Source organism: Aythya fuligula, chromosome 9 (assembly GCF_009819795.1).
Source record: "Aythya fuligula isolate bAytFul2 chromosome 9, bAytFul2.pri, whole genome shotgun sequence".
In the NCBI taxonomy this organism is placed as follows: Eukaryota; Metazoa; Chordata; class Aves; order Anseriformes; family Anatidae; genus Aythya; species Aythya fuligula.
In genome coordinates, this window is record NC_045567.1 from 13,540,846 (window position 1) to 13,563,616 (window position 22,771).

Sequence of the window (22,771 nt, forward strand, 5' to 3'; positions counted from 1 at the left end):
TGGTGTTGATACAGCAAGGTAAATTGAAGTCTTTATGTGCCCATTAGCTCTGCGGTCTCTTTGGAAGAGTTTGCTTCCCTTTCCTAGAACATGGGGTGGGACCGGTGCTTTCTCCTGTGCTCCAGAACGGAGGAGGTCTGTGAATTTGTCTTGTTCAATAACAGCTGTTTTGTAAAAGGTTCAGTGAAGTAGGTAGGCTCTTAATCTTTTTCCCTTCATGAAAAGCATTTACTCCACAGTTATCTTTGTGTATTAACGGTACAATCACTGTATCTGTCAGATTTTTTTCCATTTCTCAGCAATGAGTCTACCCAGTGTAAAGTACTGAAACGCGGTAAGTGTGCTCCTAGTCCCTGACAGAGAATTACTTCATATTTCTCTGTTCCTTCCTCATTGACATTCATGGAGCAGTTTTATTACCACACATTTACTATTGATTCCTGTTTCAAATATGTTCCTTTACCGTCTCTTGAGACCAATTATCTTCTTTATTCTACTGATGTTTTTTATTCTACTGATAATGTTTTAAGGCCTACCTGGTACTTGGTCTTGTCATTGCTTACACTTTGACCCTGAGTCACAGAACCCTAAAAGGGCCAAGGTTGGAATTGGAGTGTTGAGCTCAGTGATGTTGAAGGCATTTTCCAACCTAGCAGATTCTGTAATTCCAATGGTTCTGTAACAGACAGGGCCCATGGCTGTTTTTCTAACTTAAGGAAGAATATTTCCCTTATTGCTGTCTCAAACGTGTCTTGAATTTTCAGGCAGGTGGAGATCGTGTATTTTGATGTATCAGAAACACTTGCAGATTTCTCCAGTTATAAGGAAAGAAAACCTTCTGATGACAGCCAGGGCTGTTTGTGCACTAACCAAATGCTGTAATGAACTTGTAGCAGGTAGAAGTCTAAAAGGGCACTAAAATCACAATGCTGGTCTCACAGACATAGGCAACGATATCAAATGGCAACAGGCTTTGACAAGGACATATCCACCCTGGCAGATGCCATGTTCATGTTAAGGCAGTATTCTTCATGAAATGGATAGGAGTGTTCCTATTTCCCAGCAGATGGGTAACTTTACAATCTGTCAAGGAAACTCAGAAAGCTTTAATACAGAGGCTGAATTTAGTGCTGAGACCTGATTTCTTGTTAACACCACCCCCACCTCCTAACAAGTCTTCCCTGAATCCAGGATGCACCTGCTGAGGATCTGCCTTGTCTGGTTTTGCCCAAAGTAGCACCAGCAACAGTCATGTCTGTACCAGACAAAATAATTAGAATCACAGAATTCTTCTAGTATTCTTCCTAAGAAGTCTTGCATGAAGGAGGGGAGGGGCGGGGGGGCAGGGTGAGTCTACTCTGTGATGTACTAATAAAGCTGCGGTTATCTCCTAAACCATGACTGGTTTACTGTCCCCTTCAAGTGATCACCTCTTGCTAGCAGCTTGTGTTCATTCCAGGAAGCGCTTGGGCTCCAATGCAAAAAGCCTAGTGGCATTTTCTGACTCACCTGAGCCACATACAGCCTCTGTACCTCCTTCATGTTTAACAAAGATTACCTACTATAAGCTGCTGCTGGAGTGAACGCTGAAGTTGGTACAGAGGTGTTCTCATCTCCACTTGACTAAACTGGCTGAGGGTGGTGTTTGTTTTTTTTTTTGTTTTTTTTTGTTTTTTTACGGAGGGTAGAAGCCACTTCATCAACACTGATGTGGATTTAGGCTACTGTAGCATTTTGGCTGAGGAAGTAAGGTGCAAGAATGCAGTTGTTCCCAAGAACTGTGATCCTCTTATCCTGCCTTTTTTTTTTTTGGTGCTGTCATGTACCGTGATTGTATGGGGGTTTTATATTCCAGAAAACTTGCAGGGGTCCCAGAGTTTGTGCAGTGCTGTTGCTTGCTTTTTAAAGACTCGAGGCTTCAAGTACTAGGCTCAACATTTAAAAATAATATATATATAAACAAAAATGGCCCAGTTCTCAAACTATTAGTTAGAGCCTACTTGTTGTTAATACATTTCCCTTAAAGCATGAATTTGTACCATTTTTATCTTTGCTATAACGCCATCTTATAGCAGTGAAAGTAATATTTTCAAAAACTAAATTCATACTGCTACAAATGTGATACCACATAGCTTAAAAAAAATTAATAAGGAAATGGTACAGTAGAGCTCATGTTTACACTTCAGAAATTGCTTTCTCATAGTTAAAATCACCCAAAACAAACTACTTAAAGCTGCTTTCTCACGGGCTAATCACAATATTAGCATCAACTGTTTATAGGCAGTATATACTTAAATTTTAAACTTAGGGAAAAGTCTGCATTAAAAATCTAATGACGACAACAGTTGTTCTGTGTAGTCGTATAAAAATCCCTAGTCACTCCCATAACTCCTTTCTTCTTTATTACATCACCAATTTAAATCTGAGCAGCAAATTGAATAAAACGTCCTGCTAGTAGAGAGCTTAATGTTATACAATGGCTGCCACAATCAAGTCCCAGTTTCACTTTGAAAATTGAGCGGATACTAAAAGAGCCACATATCCATACTGAAATGTAGTATCATTCCCAAATAATATAATCCACTGAGACTCATCCTGATATGCTCGACTAAGATATTTAATACTTGCACTGCTGTCAAACCTTCTGAAATTTTAGTTGCAATATCTTCTGCAAGTTCCAGCTTTCATGTGAAGCCCTCTCTTCTTTTCCCCCCTTAGCTTTGTGATGTTTATATAGAAATATGTTTTAAAATATTTTTAAATGCATTTTTAAATATAACAGTTATAGAAAGGATGGTTAATATGGCTGTAAGTAATCAACTTTTGCAGTTCCTGACCTGTAAAAAGTACAATAAAAAGGATTTATGGATAGACATTTTTAATCACCTTTGAAATGCATCTTATAATACCTCTGCATTTGTCTGATTACATATAGCATTTTATACATGCTACAACTATTTTTATAGTATTTCATTTTTACTTACTGAGCAATATTCTCAGAATAATGGCTAAACTGGTTAAAGATCTTCCAAGAAAGATATTCAAAGGCAAGAAATGCTCTGGCTTAAGCAACTGGCAGAAGCAGTTTGATAAGCTCTGAAATTTCAGGTTAAGGTTTTGAATTTATACAATAAACATATGACTAGAATGGATGAATGGAGTTAAACGGTTTTCTGTGTTTTTCCTTCCTTTCCTAAAACACGGCCTAAAAAACAGAAGCAGCAATAAGCATGGCATATTCTGAAAGCTAAACACTTTTTCAGTATCAAATGTCAGAAGCATATTATACTACATTACTTGCCCAGAATAGCACGAATGCATTGCAGTTAGAACCAGTTTAGTGCTGAGTTTCAGACAAGTCAGTTTCTGAATTTGTAGCACAGCACGGGCCAGGTGCCACTTAAAGTTAAAATGCATTCTGAGGCAAGATAGCGGTGTTTGTCATCAAGAATAGGCACTTCTCAGAGCTTGGGTTTTTATTAAAGAAATTAATATATTCGTGAACAAAAACTGAAAGATCAGCTTCTAACCAAATCCCTTAATTCTTCTAACAGAAGAACCAACTCCTCATCACAGGGATTGTAGAAGGAAGATGAAAAAAACAAGGGCCACAAATGCCTGAGAACATTATTTCAGCTTCCCTGAATTTGCAGAGAAGGTGGGTGCAGTTAGCAGGGCAGTAAGGCATTGCTACCCCTGCAACAGTTCACTGCAAGTGGAATGGGCATTCGGGACATACAGCCACACCGTGGCCAAAGTGCAGCATCTGATCACTGAACACTCCTCAATACTTCAGTAATACAAAGGCCGCAGATCGATGCAACCCCCTTCAAGGTCCATGCAAGGCACTCTGCAGACCTCAGCTAGGGCAGGAGACAGGCAGAGGAGAGGTTCAAAGGCTGCTTTTGCCATCTGTGGTTGAACCTGTTTGCACCGTTTATTTCCACTGCTGGGTGGGTGGAATTTTTCCCCTGAGAGATGGGTGATGTTACTTGAACCTTCTGATAGCATCCAGAAGGGCTGATATTAGTAGCAAAGGCAACTTTAACATCTGAAAACTGCTAGTCTTCAGGGTGCTGTAGCTTCTTATAGGAACCTTTCACTGCAGACCCATCTTCCATGCCTAAATGCATTTGTGTACACGATTTCTTTTGGGCATACACCTAACGCTAACTACAGCGGACAGCAGTGTTACCAGATCAGACACCAACTTCTGCAGTGTTTAAGACCCTTATCTGAGGGATGCTTACCCCCAAACCCCAAGTGTCTTCTTTAGCAAGGGTCCTCTTACCACCACCCAGCTGGGGAGAAAGTGACCTGCTGCAAGCCCTTGAGAAGGAAAGGAACGTGCAAGCCCACCTCCAGCAGTCCTTCCCTTTGCACTGGGAATAGAGGGGCCTAAGCAAGTAGCGCCACGCCGTGCCACGGCACCCCAGAAAGCCAAGCACATGAAAGGACAGTCAAAAATGCTTTTTCTTTTTTCCTGAGGTTAGATCAGCTGCAATGTGTTTATAAAGGTAGGAGGATAGTAAAGTATCTTTCCAGAGGAAAAAACATTAACAGGCTCTTCTCCTTTCAGTGCACTATTTATGAATATCTTTATTCATTTTTCTACAAACACTTCCAAATTTATTTTTTTTCCTTTCTTTTGGCCATGAGCATATGTAAGCAGATCATTTTAAAGACTGTCAGACTTAAGAAAAAAAAAAAGCAGGCTTTCACAGGGGGAAGCTATCTTTCTCACAGCAGAAAAATATAAAGAATACTGGGATATTCACAGAACCTCAGCTTAGATCTGAGGGGATCTCAGGACCTTTATCTGGTCCAACCCACGCTCCAAGAAGGGGCTGTTTAGTATTTATCAGCAAATTTCTAGTCCTTACTAGTCAGAAACTGGCAGAAGCTTCATACATTCCAATACTATTCGTTCAAGCATTAACAGTTAAGTGCAACCCCAATATTTATGCAGAAAAATAATACTGTATATCTTGGTATTAAAAAACGAACAGTATCTAAAAGCTGTTATGTCTACCTAATGCAGAGTTGGATCATGACCCATTACATAAATTACAGAATCCATCTTCTGCATGAACATTTGCAGCAAGAAACTGAAATCCCTTCTAAGATCTCACACTCATTTACTCTAAATTCACAAGCATGAAACAGATAATAAGCAAACATCAAACGTAAAAGGAAATGTTAGTTTATCTTTGAAACAATTACCAACTGATAAAATACTTAATATTGACATGTCTAAGGACATGTTTAAACAAGTTTTTGTATTATTCTAGCTTAAATTGTATCAGGAAAGAATTATTCTTGGCTAAAGCTGAATTTAGCTTGGTAATAAGCAAAATAAACCTAATTTTTTATTATTATTATTATTTTTAAGAATACTGGTCCCAGCATTTTTCTGTATTTCTTTGTTTCATTATCATTTTAATCATCAATTACTGTTTCATAATAGGAGATGATCATCTGCAAATATACCAGTGAGTTTAAACTTCTCTCAATATTAACCCTCTTCAGAACTCTCCCCCAATCTATATACCTCAGATTTGACTTGTCTCCACCTACCTCAATAATAATCAATAAAAATCAGTACTTACAGCCGATTTACAGTGAAATTGAGAAATGCAGTGTCTTTCTTACAGACCCCACTAATAAATGTATATTCTGAATGGAAGGAAGGCATTCCTTAATCTTATTTATAGATTGTTAGAAGCCAAAAAAAAACGGAACTGACACACTAGAATTTGTCATGCTACATATTTTAATTAAGACTTGAAATCGCTTAATCCTTTCTTTCAAATACAATTCCTTAATCAGGAAATATGTGGTTGCTATATGAACTGTCATCTTACTGTGGCTATGGATCTGGTATTCCTTAGCTGCATTATTCCCCTCCAGGGACAGGCAACACAATGCAAACGGCATTTTTCATTATGTCATTAAAATGCCTCCTATTTCAACTTGTTGGAGGCTCTTCACTTGCAAAATAACTTTTAGAAAACTCGCATCTCATTTAAGTGTCTCCATTTTCATGCTTTAATGCTAAGAATTACACAGAGCTCTCTGAAATACGAAAATGAAAGCAGACAGAAAACACCATTCATAAAACAGATTTATAAATATATCGCTATTGCTGACTAGCAAGCAACCAGAAAGCATGCAGACAATAATTTCAACAAGTGGAATATTACCTGGGTGGAGCTGGCAGCAACCGAAATGCAGTCAATGAAACCATGTCTCCGAGTGAAAAATGCAACTATCTGCTGCCAACGGGAAGGCTCAGTTCGTAACTCATCTGTCGAGCCTTTCTTTGCCCACTGCTTGTGCTTTGGGCCTACAGAGCTATGGCTTGAGCCCGTGTTGCCTCGATTGGCGCGAGAATAGAGGAGTGTGTTATTTCCGAAAATGTAATTCATCTCTGCAGCTCTGCAGGTGGTTGCCAGGCAGTCTTACTTCCCTACCAGCTGCTGAGTGGTGAATGAGCAGAAAAAAAAGATGCAGATAGAATTACAGCAGCATCGCTTACAAACCAGGAAAACAAAATTCTTCATAGCTGATGCTGTTCTTCTTCCAAGCTTTTCTACCTCCTACATCCTTCCTCTACCTGTGATTGCTCGAGAGTATGCTCATTATTGTAATTTTAAGAAAAAGCACAAGTAAATGTTTTTCTTATTTTTCCTTTTTCAGAAAACCACAAGATCGAAAGCTTGTCTGATCGAAAGCTTGGTTTCTCTTCCTAGAGAAATAATAATATCTGAACCTAACAGGGATTAAGAGAAATTGGATGGCAGGTACAGTACAACGTTAGAAATCCACAGCTAAAAGGATGGTGGTGCATGGTAACAGCTACTGGGTGGAGAAAGCATAGATCACAAATCACCAAGTTTCAATCACTGTCTCCATTAAGATCCAATAGCATCTTTTCACTGCCTGCATAAATTATAAACATGAACTGAATTAAACAGGGAACATGCAGCAATGCAGCACAACTTCACTTATTCACTGATTTCAGTCTTCTGAAAGCATTCCTCAGAACAAAAACCAGACCTCGTTCAGAATGAATAGCTAAGAAAGAATCGCTGGTTCCGACTTTTTATTTTTAAAAAATCCTCCCTCTTTAGGACATACAATACCTCTGGAAGAAACATATCCTTTTGAACACAACACAGTCATTTTATCCTGTGTATTAGTGGATGGCTAGTGTTTTGGTTTTTGACTCGGCAAGATTAGGGATATTAGCATTAAACACTAGAATTCAACAATTTGTTGCTCTTATTCTATCACCAACATGTCAGGATCTTAACACCTGTCTCCGTAATTCTGCAAATACTCTAGGCTTGATATGAAAACAATAAATATATCGTGACCCGAGGTTTTATCTCTGAAGTACAAGAAACGGCAAAAAAAATCTGAAAGATGCTTATTGTGCCCTACTGAATTTTCCATAAAATTACTTTGATTTCCAATAAAAATCACAAGACTACTAGTGCTATACGAGTACATTTTCTTTGTTCTCTTCACAGTAAAAAAGAGAAGTCACACAGTAAACAACTAAAGGTTATCTGGAATTCAAGTTATCTTACTGAATTATTCACTATTCACATTTTACACTTTTTTTTTTTTTTTATTAAGTCCTCCAGCTCAAATGCAAGAGACTGCTTTAGGAAATCAGTTATGTAGCGAGGCTTTCAGTACAGCTTGCCTCTGGAAATCCAATATAAAATTATCAAAACTGCCTGTCCTATTTTCTATACAAAATGCTCTGGTGGTCAGAACCATACACCAGGGAAAACGTTTTCTTAAAATGAAAAGCCCCAATATGATTAACAAAGGCAGAAAAGTCCCTATATGGGCTTACAACACCCATACAACCTACCACAATAGGGTTCTACAAATCTACGATGCTCATTTTAGCAGGAATTATTAAATCCCTCCATATACTTCTTTGGGTGCAATACACCAGCTTATCTTTTTTGTTTGCATTGTAACATAAGATATTTGTATTTATCAAGATACTGGTAATAAGATCCACGCACCATTTACTTCTCATTACTAGCATACCTCAATAACAACACTGGCAGCATTTTTCAGACAAAACCTATTAATATTCATAAAATACAATGGCTTATCACTGTAAATCATATGAAGCGAGGTCTAATTTGGGCACAGTCCTTAAAGGTGTGTTCATAAAGTAGATAACAGAAGATATGTCTGAGACACAGCAGAAAATTAACTAGAAACTTTTCACAATATGAATTCTTCTAATTTGAGTGAAGGGAGGGAAGATTGCAGCCTTACCTGAACATTTGACATTGGTATAGGCAACAAAAAAATGTTAATAAGAACTTAAAAAACCTCAGTTCTGACATTCTGGAATTTTTATTCAAAATTTCTGTTGTAAATGGAGTGGGAAGACAAAGATGTATCGATTTCCCTCCCTTCCCACCCCTTAACTTCAGCACTGAAAGCAAAGCAGCAAAGGATACCTTGGAACTTAAACTGTATGGTTTCTAATCTGTGTCCTAACACACAATTTCCATATTCAGAAAATGCATTCTTTGCCAAGATTTCATCACTGTACATACTGCTATCAAGAGTTTTTTCAAGATACTGCTTTGCAGTTGGAAGTTTGTTGGTATAAAAGAACACAAGCTTTTCATTACTGTTAAAGGAGAAAATTGAATTTTATATACACAAATATCTGATAGAATGTCTGCTGTGATGGCCTAGCTTGACTTCCTGCAAAACAAATGACAACCATTCGTCATCTTCAAAGTTGTATGCTTGCCACTGGTTTGAATTGAAGTACGTGTTTCATAAGCCATATTTTGTGCAGGTCAGATCTAGAAAAAAAAACACTGTTTGCACATCTGGTCTAGAAAATTGCCCTCCAGAGCTGCCCGAGTTTTGCTGGCTGGGTAGGAAGAGGCACTCAGGAAAGCTCGCCAGGACGCGCTGATGTGGACAACACGGTGAAGCAGGGGCTGGGCAGAACGACCAACCCCAACCAAAACGCTTGGTCACAAGCAGCACCAAAGGCCAAGGTACGGAGAGGCATAAGCAATTCAAGTCAAAAAGAAACACCTCATGCCTCATTCTGACCCCTGTATGACAAACTCTTAACTGTGATTGCTAGGGAAGCACAGCTATCCATAAATTAAAACTGATATGCAAGAGTCTTTCAAGAAATTCTGTACATAGTATTCTGACACCTATGTGTCTCCATAGGCTCCAAAATGGACAGCCACATGGGTAAGTATTGTTTATAGTTCTGAAAACAAAACATAATACATGGACAGGAGCCTATTTTTCTTGACATTATATGGACCAGTTTGAAGGTGAGACAGGTGGGCTGTATTTTAAGGCATTTTCCTTCAGGGACTGTTCCTACTCACCCCATGACAAACCCAGGGCATTACTGACATAGGGGCTTTAGAGATCAGCACTTCAGGAAAGGCAGGTATAGACAAAAATTCCTGACACTGAAGCTATGAGGCTTTCCTTTTCATGCAACAGAGGGACAAAAACCCAGAGAGGGACTTCAAGCAGAGGTTAAGCAATCACACTAGTGACACGAGACAAGCAATCTGTGCTGGTACCCTCTTTATGGATATTAATGGTATTGAGCGGGATTTACTGATGCCTAAGAAGATATAGCTGCAATTATTCATACAAGCCTGCACTAAGGTAATGAGATAAACCCAGATTTTACAAGTTACAGCCACAACAACCCGAAGGCAGCAGTGTACCCTACCCCTAGAAATGATGCAGCATCACAGTAAAGCAAAGGAAGAAAACTAGCTTGTGCAGGTGAAAATAAATATGGGTGGGAGGTAAAATACGGGCTTGTTTTGAACAAAAAGCATTTCAGTGGAGTCAAACACCTACATGTAGAACTCACAGTAAGTACTCAGAGGAGACATCCCAAGAGTCCCCAGTACAGAGCTGGGGGCTCAAAATGCAACAAATGGCCTGTGGAGTCAGGGCAGGGCAGGAGACTCACCAGGGTGTCTGAAGAAGCCCTGAGGGGAACTGCTGTCATTCCCTTGCCATACCCTGCACACTGAGCTGATGGGGACAAAAAAAACCCACAGCCAAACAAAGGCCTTATTTACTGTGAGGCAAGAATTAAGAATTCAGAGATAACCATAATTAGGCTTTATAAATCAGTACACATAGTACGCATACCTTTCTACAGCTTAATAAAATTACTGAAAGGTGCATCTGCTTTTGTAGCAGACAAGGAACAACATGATTTGTTATGCAGCCAGTTACCAAGATACAGTAACCCCTGTGATTAAATGTATTTAAAAATTAGCATCAAATACTTGGAATGGAGTTACTCTGATTTTGTACTTGAGCCATTTCTTATTATCAGCTTGCTGGGACGAGTTAAACACGACATACTGTATTTTCATCTCAAAGAAAGCTTTCCTGCACATACCTCCACCAGCAGGCATACCTTGAAATTGACACACACAGCAACAAAAACTGTTTGCATATGCAAACAGCAGTTATATATCAATTGCTCTTTAAACAACAAACAAAACTGAATTATCTGAAAAAAGTCTTCTGTTAGTTTTCTGCTGAACAGTACAAACTGGATAAACTGATATATTTTAGAGAACAAATTCAAGAAGCATCTAAAACAGTGGCAGGTGCTTATGTGCAGTACTGCTTACCTTACTATTAAAAAGAGACAAATGAAATGCATACAATTAAATTCAAATATTCAAATAAAAGACTATCTAACTAGCTCCCAAGGTGGAGAAAAAGCACTGAAAAATACATGGGACCAAAAGGATGGCCTTTGATCAACTGTAATTTACATAGTCCAAGAAGTACATATTTCAGTATAAAACCTACAGATTATTCCACAATTATACATTACTAGTAGGATGAACATAAACGATTACTCAAAAGCATTGGTATTACACCCCGATAACCTACCAATCTGTGCAGATTAAAGTGCCTGGTTTTCCGTACACTGCTCATGAATCTTCTGCCCATCCTTTTGGCACGCCAGACTGATAAAAACATCCTGTGTTTAACACAAGTTTCTTTAGTCTTTCTTCAAAGTGAGCCCAACTGCACTGAGCTCTCCGGGGAAATCTCAGGGGAAATGAGTACAACCAGTTATTAAGACAACTTGATGTTGATTACTATATCCTACATGTAGGTTGTTCCAATGTTTGGATTAATCCACCTTCCATCTGTTACAGTTTTTCTTTCTTATCTCTGTTGGCAAGAATTTGTTGAACAGATCCACATTGAAACAGAGGCAGATTTGGTCAACTGCTTCTTAACAGGAGACACAAACTGGTACCTCTGCACATATTTGTATGTTCAACTTAAAGGATCTTTAAAAGTAGCAATTTGTTAAGGGCTTGGGCCAGGCTTTTTAATTTACAATTGCAGAGCACCTCCTCAAGAGTGGCCACCAAAGCATAACACTAGCCTAAAAACGAGTACTTCTGAGGGTCTGTTCAAGTTGGTCTTCATAATTTCTGCTGATCTCCCTTGTACATCCCGAACTCCAGAGGTACTGTCTTCCTGCTGAAGATAGCATAAAGTTTTAAGGGTCTTCATTTAGGTAACAGTAAGAGATAGCAACTTTCTCACAATCATAAACGTCAGCTAATCTTGCAACCTATCTGTAATCAGTAACTGGAAGCAGCATCAGCAGCTTCAGGGGAACCTTGCCTACCTGGCTCAGAGGGAAGTAGGATTTAGGAAATCATATAAGCAGGAAAACGTGCCAGGGCAAGTAGGAAGGTAGAATTACTTTGACTGTTGTCTCACCTGGAGCATGCCTTTGTAGTTCAGGAAATCCTAATGCCCATCATTTCACTGAGCTTTTCCACTCTCTCAATAAGCAGAGAAGCCTATTTTAAAAGGCGCTCCACAAGCTCTCAAGACATCAGGGGAAGCACTTGAGAGGATGAGGGGGATGAAGGAGGAGGAGGGTGGGGTGGCTGCAGGCAGGACAGACCAGGAGAGGAAGGAAGCTATCCATCTTATCAGCGCAAGACTCATGTCCACCAGCAAAAGCACCTGTCCTGCATTAAGGATACCTTTACTGATGCAGCCAGAAACCAAGAGACTACCAGCAGCTGAAAGATTTCCACAGTACAGGTTGACTGGGGATCACTGGGGTTAGTGGATATAATTTAATCACTTTATATAAAAATATATACATCTAATTAATACATAAAAACCTGCTAATTTCCATTTCTAAGTATAAGCTTGCATTTCTGAAATAGCAATTCTCTGGTTATATTTTTACTGACCTATCCTTACTGGCTTGTGTTTTGTTAACAATCTCCTGACTCAGCTCCTTCCCAAATGAGGAGTCAAACTGATGTATCTTTCATTGTAGGGTACCTGCTCCCTGTCTGACCACTCGTATTTCTCTTCTGCAAACCATTTCTAGTTTGATACACCTTCTGATGTAAGAAACCACGCAGTTCCCAAGGAACACTGCAGATTTCTAGTGATACAATAATGCAATTTTATTTCCCATTTGCTTCCCCAGACATTCCTCCTATTCCTTTTGCCTTTTTGACTGTTACTGAGCACTGAAATGATTTTTCCATCAGTCTATTTTAATCCTGAGACGATACAATGAGACCAGTTTTTCTGACATCCTTATGGTAACCTCCATCCATCATGATTACTGATGTTCTTTCTTACCCTTTACTTTCTTTTTTTTTTTGTTGTTTTCTTTTGATTTTTTTTTTAAACTAATTAAACCCTAAGATTTATTTTTTCTTAATCCACAACAACCTAATTTTTCTACAAGCCTTTGCAGGGAATTACATTGTGTGCATGTAAGAAAAACTAGAAGCCAACATCAACAAGATGATCTTCATGCACGTGCTCTAATAACTCTGTGCAGCAGAAGACTGCAATGCTTTCATCACTTCCTCATCAGCACTTTCTGCAGGCACTCATTGATCCTGCCCTTTACAACAGTTCCTCCATTTTCCCAGTTCAGAACAAGGCTGAGTTGTCATTTCTATGAACCCTTCCAGATGCCTTTTTAAAAAAAGTACCGCCTTGCCATATTTCATTCCTGTGATACCACAGTCAATTTAGGGAGACTTATACATCGCTGTAGCACTAACAGGTACATAGTTTGAGTCCATTTAAAAACTATTCAGGATAAATACCAATAGGTCTTGAAAATACTTTCACAAATATGCCTAAACATGTGTCAAAAATAGGTATATACTAAATGGGCACAAGACACTTAACCCACAGAATAAAACTGCAGTACACGTTGTCAACTGGACCAGACTGCAAAGCCTGTGCCACAGCTCTGGGTACCGTTGGAAACTTTCTTTGAAACTGTCTACACATACATTGTAAATCACAGAATCACAGAATTGAAGGGGTTGGAAGGGACCTCAAAAGATCATAAATACAGGGCTGTAAATAAAATACTTCTTTCACGTGCAGATTGCTTTAAATGACGGGATACTTCATTTTAAGACAGATTTTTTCCATCATATTGTATCATGATCCATTATGTTAAAACCTTACAATGATTACTCACAGCTCTTTTCCTTGATAGAAAACTAATTGTCAGTCCACAGTTCAAAACTTTTTTTGGTATCAGATCAACCAAGTGAAGTCTGGGATAGGAGTTTTTAATATTTCTATTTAATGGAAATATTAGATTGAAAAATGAAGGTATGATCGAAAAGCTAAATTCAGCTTTACAATTAATATTTTTTTGTAGCATCACCATCTAGTGGTCGCTCTTGTTAGCAACATACTGCTTTCCAGTACACCAAAGCCAGATCAGCTTGGTCACATTTTATTTGGTAGTAACTTGAGGAACCTCATGCTGCAGTCCCAAATTCCTACAAAAGATTTTGAAAGCTCATATTGAAGAAACTCTAGTACTAGCTGCCTGCCTACCTGAAAGGGCTCAAGTGTCTGGGACAGAATACTTACGAAGGAAGTTTGCCCATTCTTCTTACCTGTTCATGATTCTCTATCACCGAGCACTCAAAAAAATGCATTTTACAGGGTGAAGAAGAGTTTCACTTCACTCAGTGTTAGAGAACAGAGGATAACAGATCTCATAGGTTAACTTTACATCTCTGATGCTTGAGGTACATAGGACACCGTTCCTCATAAACTGAGGAAGCTCAACCTTAACAAGGCAAAACCATCACATGCCCTATCTTATGTTTAAGCTTCAAATCAGTACAGATAGTATTGGTTACTTCATGATAACTGCGAACATCCAAAATCCTACCCCACTCTGAGGTAGCTCACCCCTCTTAGAAAACTACCTTGAGTTACTATGACACTTAATGTAAAACATCTGAAAATAGTGATTACACACACATCCTCTAAACATTTAGGATATACATTTGACATTTTGGTTACTGAAGGATGCTCTTTGAAAACCATCCAAGCTTCCAAGCAAGTTGCAACAGCTGCTTTAAGTCCTACAGATGATGAAAACTTATCTTGAGGACAAAAACAAACTACTTAAAACCTTGCACACCTCAGTTAATCATTATCTTATATCCATGTTCTGCATTACTGCTCTAGACTGTAGAGAGCTTGCTAAAAACAGAAGGTATTCCTCAGAAAATCTGATTCTACTGCCCTCTGCAGCATTTCTCAAAAAGCAGCGTATGACTGTAAAGCAGTGTTTACATCCAATAGGTTCTCCAAACTAACTCTGTATTTGAAATTTCTGAAGTATTTAGCATGTCTAATTAAAAAAAACAGCCTTCCTGTGTTATTAGGATAATGAACTGGCTTACTAAAACTTCCCAATGCCCTCTGTTACATTTTGTTTCTTTAAACAAAGGCACTATTGAATACAGCTAATTAAGATCTTGTATACCAGCCAATACCTGGTCCCTACACCACAGTGCAGCAAGCCAAGCTAACAAATCCACAAAGCTCTCTCAACTCAGAGCTGTTGCTGTTAAATAGATCTTCAGCATGAGCTGAGGAACATGTCTTGAAGAGAGGACCAGCTACGCTAAGCATTCAATAGCAACCTGGGGTTTCTCTGACATACTCATAATCAAAAGTATAACAGAAATAAAACTCAAACACAGAACTACTCTATGTACTTTGGTTTCCCTACAGTTCAGGCAGTGAAAAAGACACCAAGGTAATTAGAGCCCTTTGAACTGTCTCAAGTAAAATGAAAGAGCATCTAGATTGATCTGCTTCTTAGAACTATCTCATATAACCATTATATACTTTTATCATTATTTGCAAAGGTATCTGGATTGTGAAATATATTAAACCTGATCTCTGACTACAGACAGTTGTGTTGTTTGCCTCTTTGACCTCTTTATTCTTTCTGAAATGCATGACTAAGCATGCTATAAATTAGGAAAAGTTTGTGCATAAATAAGTTCCCCTTAAGTCCCCAGTGGCAGTGTTTTATATATATATATATATATATATATATATATATATATAAAATGAATACACAAAATATTATGTATTACTTTAGGTATCCATGAGTTTATGGACACCTAGACATGGCAAAGTGTGTTACTGTGTGTGCGCCTTCATAAGCAACACAAAATTGAGGTCCTAGCCAAGCCCAGAATGAGGTTTGTTGTGTTAGCTTTTTCATAAGGCTCCTCAGAAGTTAATATAGCCCACTTCAAATAGGTTACTCATTAGGACATGAAGAATATAGCTTGTCTTGCGCTTCCCTGGAGACTACAGAAACACACAGAGGATTTCTTACGGAGTTTTATGTAAAAATGTGTCCAATAACACCGTTTACATTTTTTAGAATCTTCAAAAAGATCAAAGACAATTATTAAATACACCTCCACTACAGCCTGTTCCTCTGTAGAATCCTTAGAAGTAGATAATAAGGAGCTGATGCTCAATATTTTTCCTTATAGTTACATTTCCAGAACATTTTAAGTTTAGAACAACTTTTTTCTTAAAATATCCTGGTGCTTTGTACAGTACTCCACTAATTTCAGTCAAAGGATACTACCACACCAACAACTCAAGCTAAAAATGTCAAAACGTATGCCCACCTTATCATTCTAAACCCCAAATACTCATTATCAAATCATTTTTCCATTTTTTTCTTCAAAAAAAAGCCAGATTCAGAAGTGTTTATAGAAAACACATCATTTTGTCTGGCACACTGAAACACCACGCTATTCAGAAAGTGATTAAGCTGCATTTCCCTACTAAATAAGTAAATAAAACTGCCTGCTACGACCCCGCAAAATCTTGCGCACTTTTCTTACTGGACTTCCCATATAGGTACTTGATCAAACATTTAATAAAAACGATCTCAGAATTGATTCTGCAGAATCCTTGTAGAGAACTCAAAATGCAGCTGACAACGGTAACCATAGCGCCCAGTCACAACTCCATCTGAGACCTCATGTTACCTCAAGATTTGTTATCTGAGCTTTTTACAACATGTGCTTTTAATCACGATGTGTGGAACAAAGTCAATACCTTAATGTCTATACAGTGATTTTTACAAATGAGCAGTTCCATATAAGGAACTGTATCTGATGATTTTTTTCCCCCCCACGGAAGTATATACATCCATAAAGAGTATATCAAAACAGCTCACTCTCATAACTTAAAAAAATATACCTTTACTGGTGAAATATGAGAATGAGAAACGAATCCATGGACATTCTCAATCTGTGACAGATTCTTCTCTGATACGTGAACCAGCTCTGGACCCGTCACCTCATTGCTGATGTGGGGCGAGCTGTGCTCCTGCGGAGGTGTATCTTCATCCTGATAGCGGTATTTCTGAAGAAAACAATTAGAGAAAACGATTAGCCCGCCATGAAAATGTGAAAACATTATATAGAAAACTTAGGAGAGAGAAATAGTTATTTTCTGACCCTGCTGACCTGAAGGTAATAAAATCTAGAAATAAAAGGTTTAAATTAATAATTTCAGTTTAAAAACTGGTCCCATCTAAAAACATTCCAGCCATTTGAAATGCTATCAAGAAATGCTCAAAATGCTCTAATGCTAGTTTGTTTGCATACAGTAACATGCCCACAAACTCTCTTGCAAAAAACTTTTTTCCTTACACTAATACAGCATTATGTCCTGCCTTTAAAAACCATCAGACTCAAAAACTTTTTCCCCACTTCCTATTTAGCACATCTGCTAAAAGCCTTTTTGTCAGCTGAAAGGTTTCAGCTTTTATGTTTTATGTTATGTTTTATGTATCAATACAGCACTTCACTGCTCCTAACTTTGTTATGAGACTACAGTACGTGGGCTTGCAACGAAACAGATGAAGCCTCTGTGATACAGAAGCCTCCACACAGAAACACAAGACATTACTCAGTCAGTCTTATTAATTTTCATTCAATTTCAAAAGCCAGAACCTATTATTTAGCCACCAGGGCTGTGTTCCAGTCAGAGTGCTGCAGCCACACTTGCAGCCCCCGCTAAGAAGTATGAATGAAGTCATGGGCACACGTAGTATTCACCTCTTCTCTGGATTGCGGAGTTAACTGCTCATCCAGCATTATGCATTGGTACAGTTTACATTAAAAAAATAGAAAAAGAGGTGCTGTGGAAAAGAACTCTCATGTAATGCTCTATAGACCAGGGCTATAAGCTCCTCAAAAAAAATCTTAAACTTGAAGGGCTATTTGGATTTTAATGTGATATTCAAGACTGGGAAATATTTTGCAAATAGTAGTAAAGTCAACTTGAAGCTATTAAAAAAACAGATTTCATCTTTAAAATACACTAACCTAACTACTTACAGGACAGCATTTCTAAGTGCCATATCTACAACACTTCTTATTCTAAAAGTTACACAACTGTCCTCATCCTTTGCAGCAAATACTTCAGAGCAAAGCGCTTCAGCTTGGCCGTAAAGCAGATCATCTTACAACAGATGACTCTCCATGGTAGTGGAAGTGCTTTGTACTGCTTTACTCTTGAGCATCACCCCCAAAACAGCCATGCCTCTTGACATCTGGGGAGCACCTCACTGCTCCGTCGCCTCAACACTCAGGGTCAAACAGCCACCATCCACCCCGAACTGCCCCTTCCATCCCTCTCTCTGGAGTTGCCATCACCTGAGCAGAGCAATTCAGTCATCTGCTTCAGTCATGCCACGTTAACTCTGCTGCTACACCTGAATCAAAATCCCATGCAATTTAAATCCTATACAAATCCAGAGGTGCATTTTCACAACACAGCCAGCTGATCGAAAGAGTAGCGGCCACACAATGGAGCAGAACCCACTGGGGCTCTCCAGCCCCAGCTCTACAACTGCATCTCCCTGCCCCTTGCTTCTAGCATGTGTCTGACCCCACGAGGAGCACGCTCAGCGGGCTAATCCAGCAGCATGTTTGTTCCCTCTCCAGCGATATTAACTTGCTGCTCTTCTAATTCCCTAAAGCGGCTCACAACAAGATGAAACATGCAGCAGTGCTGGCACACCAGGGAGAAAGGGAGGGAGAGAGCCGGGGCAGCCAATCTCACAGTGGCTAGCAGAGACCATTGCTTTGTGTACAGCTAAAATAATCCAGTCCTGTGCCCAATCCAGGCGCCAAAGAGACCCTAGGATAGAAGAACCAGCCAAGAAACAGGCAAGACAGATCAAAGGTAAGACTACTGGCAAGTGTGGCAAAGCAGCTCCGAATTCACAGGCAGACAACCTCTGCCACACATCTCCCAGCACCCAATTAGGCAGCAGCCAAGCCAGCTAACTACATTTTTAGGAAGCTTTATGGACTACTCTCTAAGTTATAATCATAATTTACAATGCAAAAGACAACACGAACACTAAACATTAACACACTTCTGACAGAGGTACTGCCCCAGAGGACTGGGTTACAGATTTACAAGTGCCAAAATGGAGTCACAACGTTTCTCCTGATGCAATGCAGTTAACAAGATTTCTTCAAACTAGACTGCACCCTCAGTGAGTTTTGAACTGTCACTCAGTACTATGGACTAAGTTACCTGCTGGTGTAAACTACTGAAAAATCCATTTACTTCAACAAACCTGTGCTAGTTAATGTGACACCAGAAGATGTTCCAAAATCACCACAGTGAAATCATTCATCGTGCTAACTGGTTAGCCCCACGGCCTCCCTGCTTAAAATCACTACCCTAGCAGAGCCGAAAAAATAAAATCGCCGAAGTATCTGCAAAAACGCACAGGATAAACACTTTTTTTTTTAATGAATGTTTTAAAGGACCATTTTTCAGAATATAGATCACCTGTTCACGGCAAAGGCACAGAAAAGCTTCAGGAAATTCTGTCTTTTCAAAAGAAAGCGTTTCAAACAAATTCATGTCTAGGGAGTACCCCAGACGTAATTAACTTGAGGCTTTATATTTTTAAGAAGTTACTCTACTGAGAGATTTTATTGAAAGATAATCAACAGAAAATTAAGCAACCTAAAGAACCCCTTAAACACGCCTTAAACAAGTGACCCACATCCACAACAGCATGTAAGGCTGTAAATCTACAGATTCAGGCCACACAGAGCACCATGCTCGAGGACAAAAAATTAATCATGCAAAAACACCCTTAGCTGCCAGATAAGGTAATGACAAAGTGCAAGACAGCAAAAACTACGCTGATCTTCAGGATGGAATGCGTATCACAACCCAATTCACATTAGAGGCACACATCAATCCCATCTGTTATATAAAAACAAAATTGAAGGCACTGCAACTTCTAGATGTACCCCCACATACAAAGAGATCAGTACTAAAACAGCTTGAACTTAAGAGGAAGAGTGAAAGGGTGGCTAAAAAAAAAAAAAAAAAAAAAAAAAAAAAAAAGCAGTAATAGAAGGTTGCCAGTTGGTCTTTCTTTTACTGCCCTTCTCCTGCAGATTTTCACGCTCCTTATCCACACAACAGCAGCATTCCCAAGTCCCTTCACACTCCAAATAAAAAATACAAACAAACCCCAGGAAAACAGGCAGCCTAGTTTATATTGTTGTGTTTAGGCAACGTTTTAATTTTTGTTCTGGAAGTCCAACCACTATTTTGAAAAAGGGTAATGAGTGAGGACTTTGAGTCAATATAACCAGTTAAAATTGAGAAATCCATAGAAGTTCACAGAGTCACATCATCTCTGATGCAGCACGAACAGATAGCATGATAAAACAGTGTCTGCAGACCATTTGCTCATGACAAGCCAAACTGAAATACTTGTCCTTATTCAGTCACTGCTCTACTTCAGACGATAAGCTTAACCTGAAGGGACCCTTCAGCAGACCATGCCAGCAATTCGGGTTGTTGGGAAACGCCGCCCTACATCCAACATCCCCACTCCTGCATAAAAGCACTAGGATGCAGCATGTCAAAAGCAGATGAGCAGGAAAATCTAAATATCTACAATCCCTCTCTCACTCCCCCCCCAAAAAAAAAAAAAGCATTCAGAACTCTGACTTTCAGATACCAGTCAGCAGAAAATAAGCTCCAATAGCTGCAGCAAGCAAAGCAACAATACAGCCAAATTCCCCATAATCTTACTACAGTAAAATTAGGACAAATTAAATAGTAAATTAAGATCCTAGCATATTCTGTATGAGTCTTCCCTGTAGTGTAGTGGAAGTGCAAAGCCAGAAGCAAGCGCTCAGGCCAACAGTGTCTTGTTCACTGAAGAAGGAAAATGATACAAAGCAAGGAGTACACTCAGCTGCTGCGGAATGGAAGTCACCTTGAAAACTTGTCATTCGTGACAACTGGCAGATGACAAAAAACAAAATGAAGCCTCATTGAAGGTAAGCAGCAATTCACACTGAAAAGCTGAAAGCCTGCTGCTAGCAAAACCACTTCAGTAAGGTAAGAGAAGCAGGTAAGTGGTGGTGCATCTTCAGAACTTCTTCACTGATCACAGAATAGGACATTTAGTATTATTCTCAATTTAGGTCCTCACATATAATAAACTCCACAATTTGAAATTAGAGCGATTTTTTTAAACAAGCGTTCAGAACGTTAAGTAATAACTCCTTTGTTCTCAAATAATAGCAATGAGTTTTCTCTTAATAATTAGAGCTAAGACAAACCATAAGGGGAGCAGCCTTTTAGAGTTTCCCCCTTCAGTTTGACGTTGTACTTTGGGTAAAACCACATGCAGCATCATAATTAGGTCACAGTGCTCCATCATATGTGAAAATACACAGCTAGTGGGAAATGCAAGCATTTAGGCAGCACTTCATGTCACAGATACTCCGAAATAGCCAGTTTAAGATGCTCATGTTTACAAAATATCAGAAATACTCGGTGACAAGAAATTCACCTGTTCCACAATGCCAATGTAAAGAGGCCAAACAAGGAGCAGTCAGACTGACAACGTTGTTTTCCTGTAGTCAAAAAACACTAAAGGGAAATGGAAAACACCATTTCATAGAATTACTTCTGTCAGCTGAGTTGTTTCTTTACGTAAAGGACTGAACAGGTTACACTGCATTATGATTTCACCTTTTACTTTCAATATTGGCTCAGTTTTAAGCATTCAAGAGGTATTTTCTGAGAAGACACTGCTATGTTATTTTTAGTGCAGCACAATCCTGCAACTTCACTTCAAACAAAACTGAGAAGCGCCAAGTGCAGAACCCCCTGCGCTCCCAGCAGGTCACGGTTAGTCAAACCTAACGCCTTCAGTGCAGCTGGGATTTAGGTAGCACAGAGCTCTCCCTCTCTATTTATTAAAAGCAGGGCACGTGCAGGCAATCACAGGCTGGCTGATGGTGGAAGCACCGCTGGGTCCACCCAGAGTAGGGGGCCCAGCCCCGTGCCCAGGCGGGCTCTGAGGGCGCAGGCCCTGCAGGGAGCAGGCCCCCAGCGTCTCCAGCAGCCTGTGCCCGCGCTCAGCCACCCACACCGCACCGAAACGCTTCCCGGGGTTCAGCAGCAACCCCTGGGGTCCGGTTTGTGCCCACTGCCTCCTGTCCTGGCACTGGGCACCATAGGCAAGAGCCTGGCTCTGTCTTCACTGCACCCTCCCTTCAGGAATTTTTAGGCCCTGCTGAGTTGAGCCCTCTCTCCCCCAGGCCGAGCAGGCCGCCATTTGGGTATCGTTAAAGCCCAACAGCCAGATATTTTAACATACAGCACTGCTAAAGCAACTGATCGCGAGAAACTAGGAGCCTGCAGGATATCAGCACAGGGACAAGGACCTATGATGGGGACCCCAAGCAGCGGCACCGGGGGGCTGCCCCCAGAGGCAGCCGGGGACAAGTCACCGGGGGACAAGTCACCGGGGTGCGAGGCAGCCCAAAGGGGCCGCTGGCGTGCGAGGACAGCGGAAAATGCCGCTGTCACTCAAATCCGGCACAAAACGCCTCAAGTGGATGCTGGATATTCGCTGGATATTTTTAGTTTGGTCTTAAAGCGAACAGCATCCCTTGTCGGCAGCTCAACTGGCACCATGAAATTCCAAATTGTATTTTGGTCCTATGGCTTTCCTCCCAAATTTGTGATGTTGTAATGAAGGGACGTGCAGTTCCCCAAAGAATGAAAAGCCTTGACTTTACAGCAAACAGTTTCTCAGCTGCATCAATATACACGTACATATTTACAACTGAAAAATGCTTTGGACACATGAAAGACAAGTAGTTACAAAACAAGGCAAATCCTTGCCTACTGGAAATAAAGCACTCAGCCTTCAATTCCACAATAAGTCATTTACACTAGCAAAAGAGCCATTACAAACAGATCAGACTCCTCCCTCCCAACCTAGCGACTTTTTTTTTCCAACATCAACAACATATTGTGA

The 22,771-nt window shown here is 39.7% G+C and overlaps 1 protein-coding gene across 22 annotated transcripts in view; it reads right to left on the reverse strand.

Moving 5' to 3' along the window:
- DLG1 (discs large MAGUK scaffold protein 1) overlaps window positions 1-22,771 on the reverse strand; it is a 155,473-nt gene that overhangs the window by 78,032 nt on the left and 54,670 nt on the right. For 17 of the 22 annotated variants that reach the window (XM_032193648.1, XM_032193647.1, XM_032193650.1 and 14 more), the window contains one exon: window positions 16,639-16,803. In XM_032193648.1, coding sequence (XP_032049539.1) covers window positions 16,639-16,803 — 165 coding nt within the window. Of the gene's footprint in view, window positions 1-6,203; window positions 6,665-16,638; window positions 16,804-22,771 lie in introns of those variants that run through there. The other 5 variants (XM_032193667.1, XM_032193671.1, XM_032193670.1 and 2 more) reach the window with 3 other exon arrangements.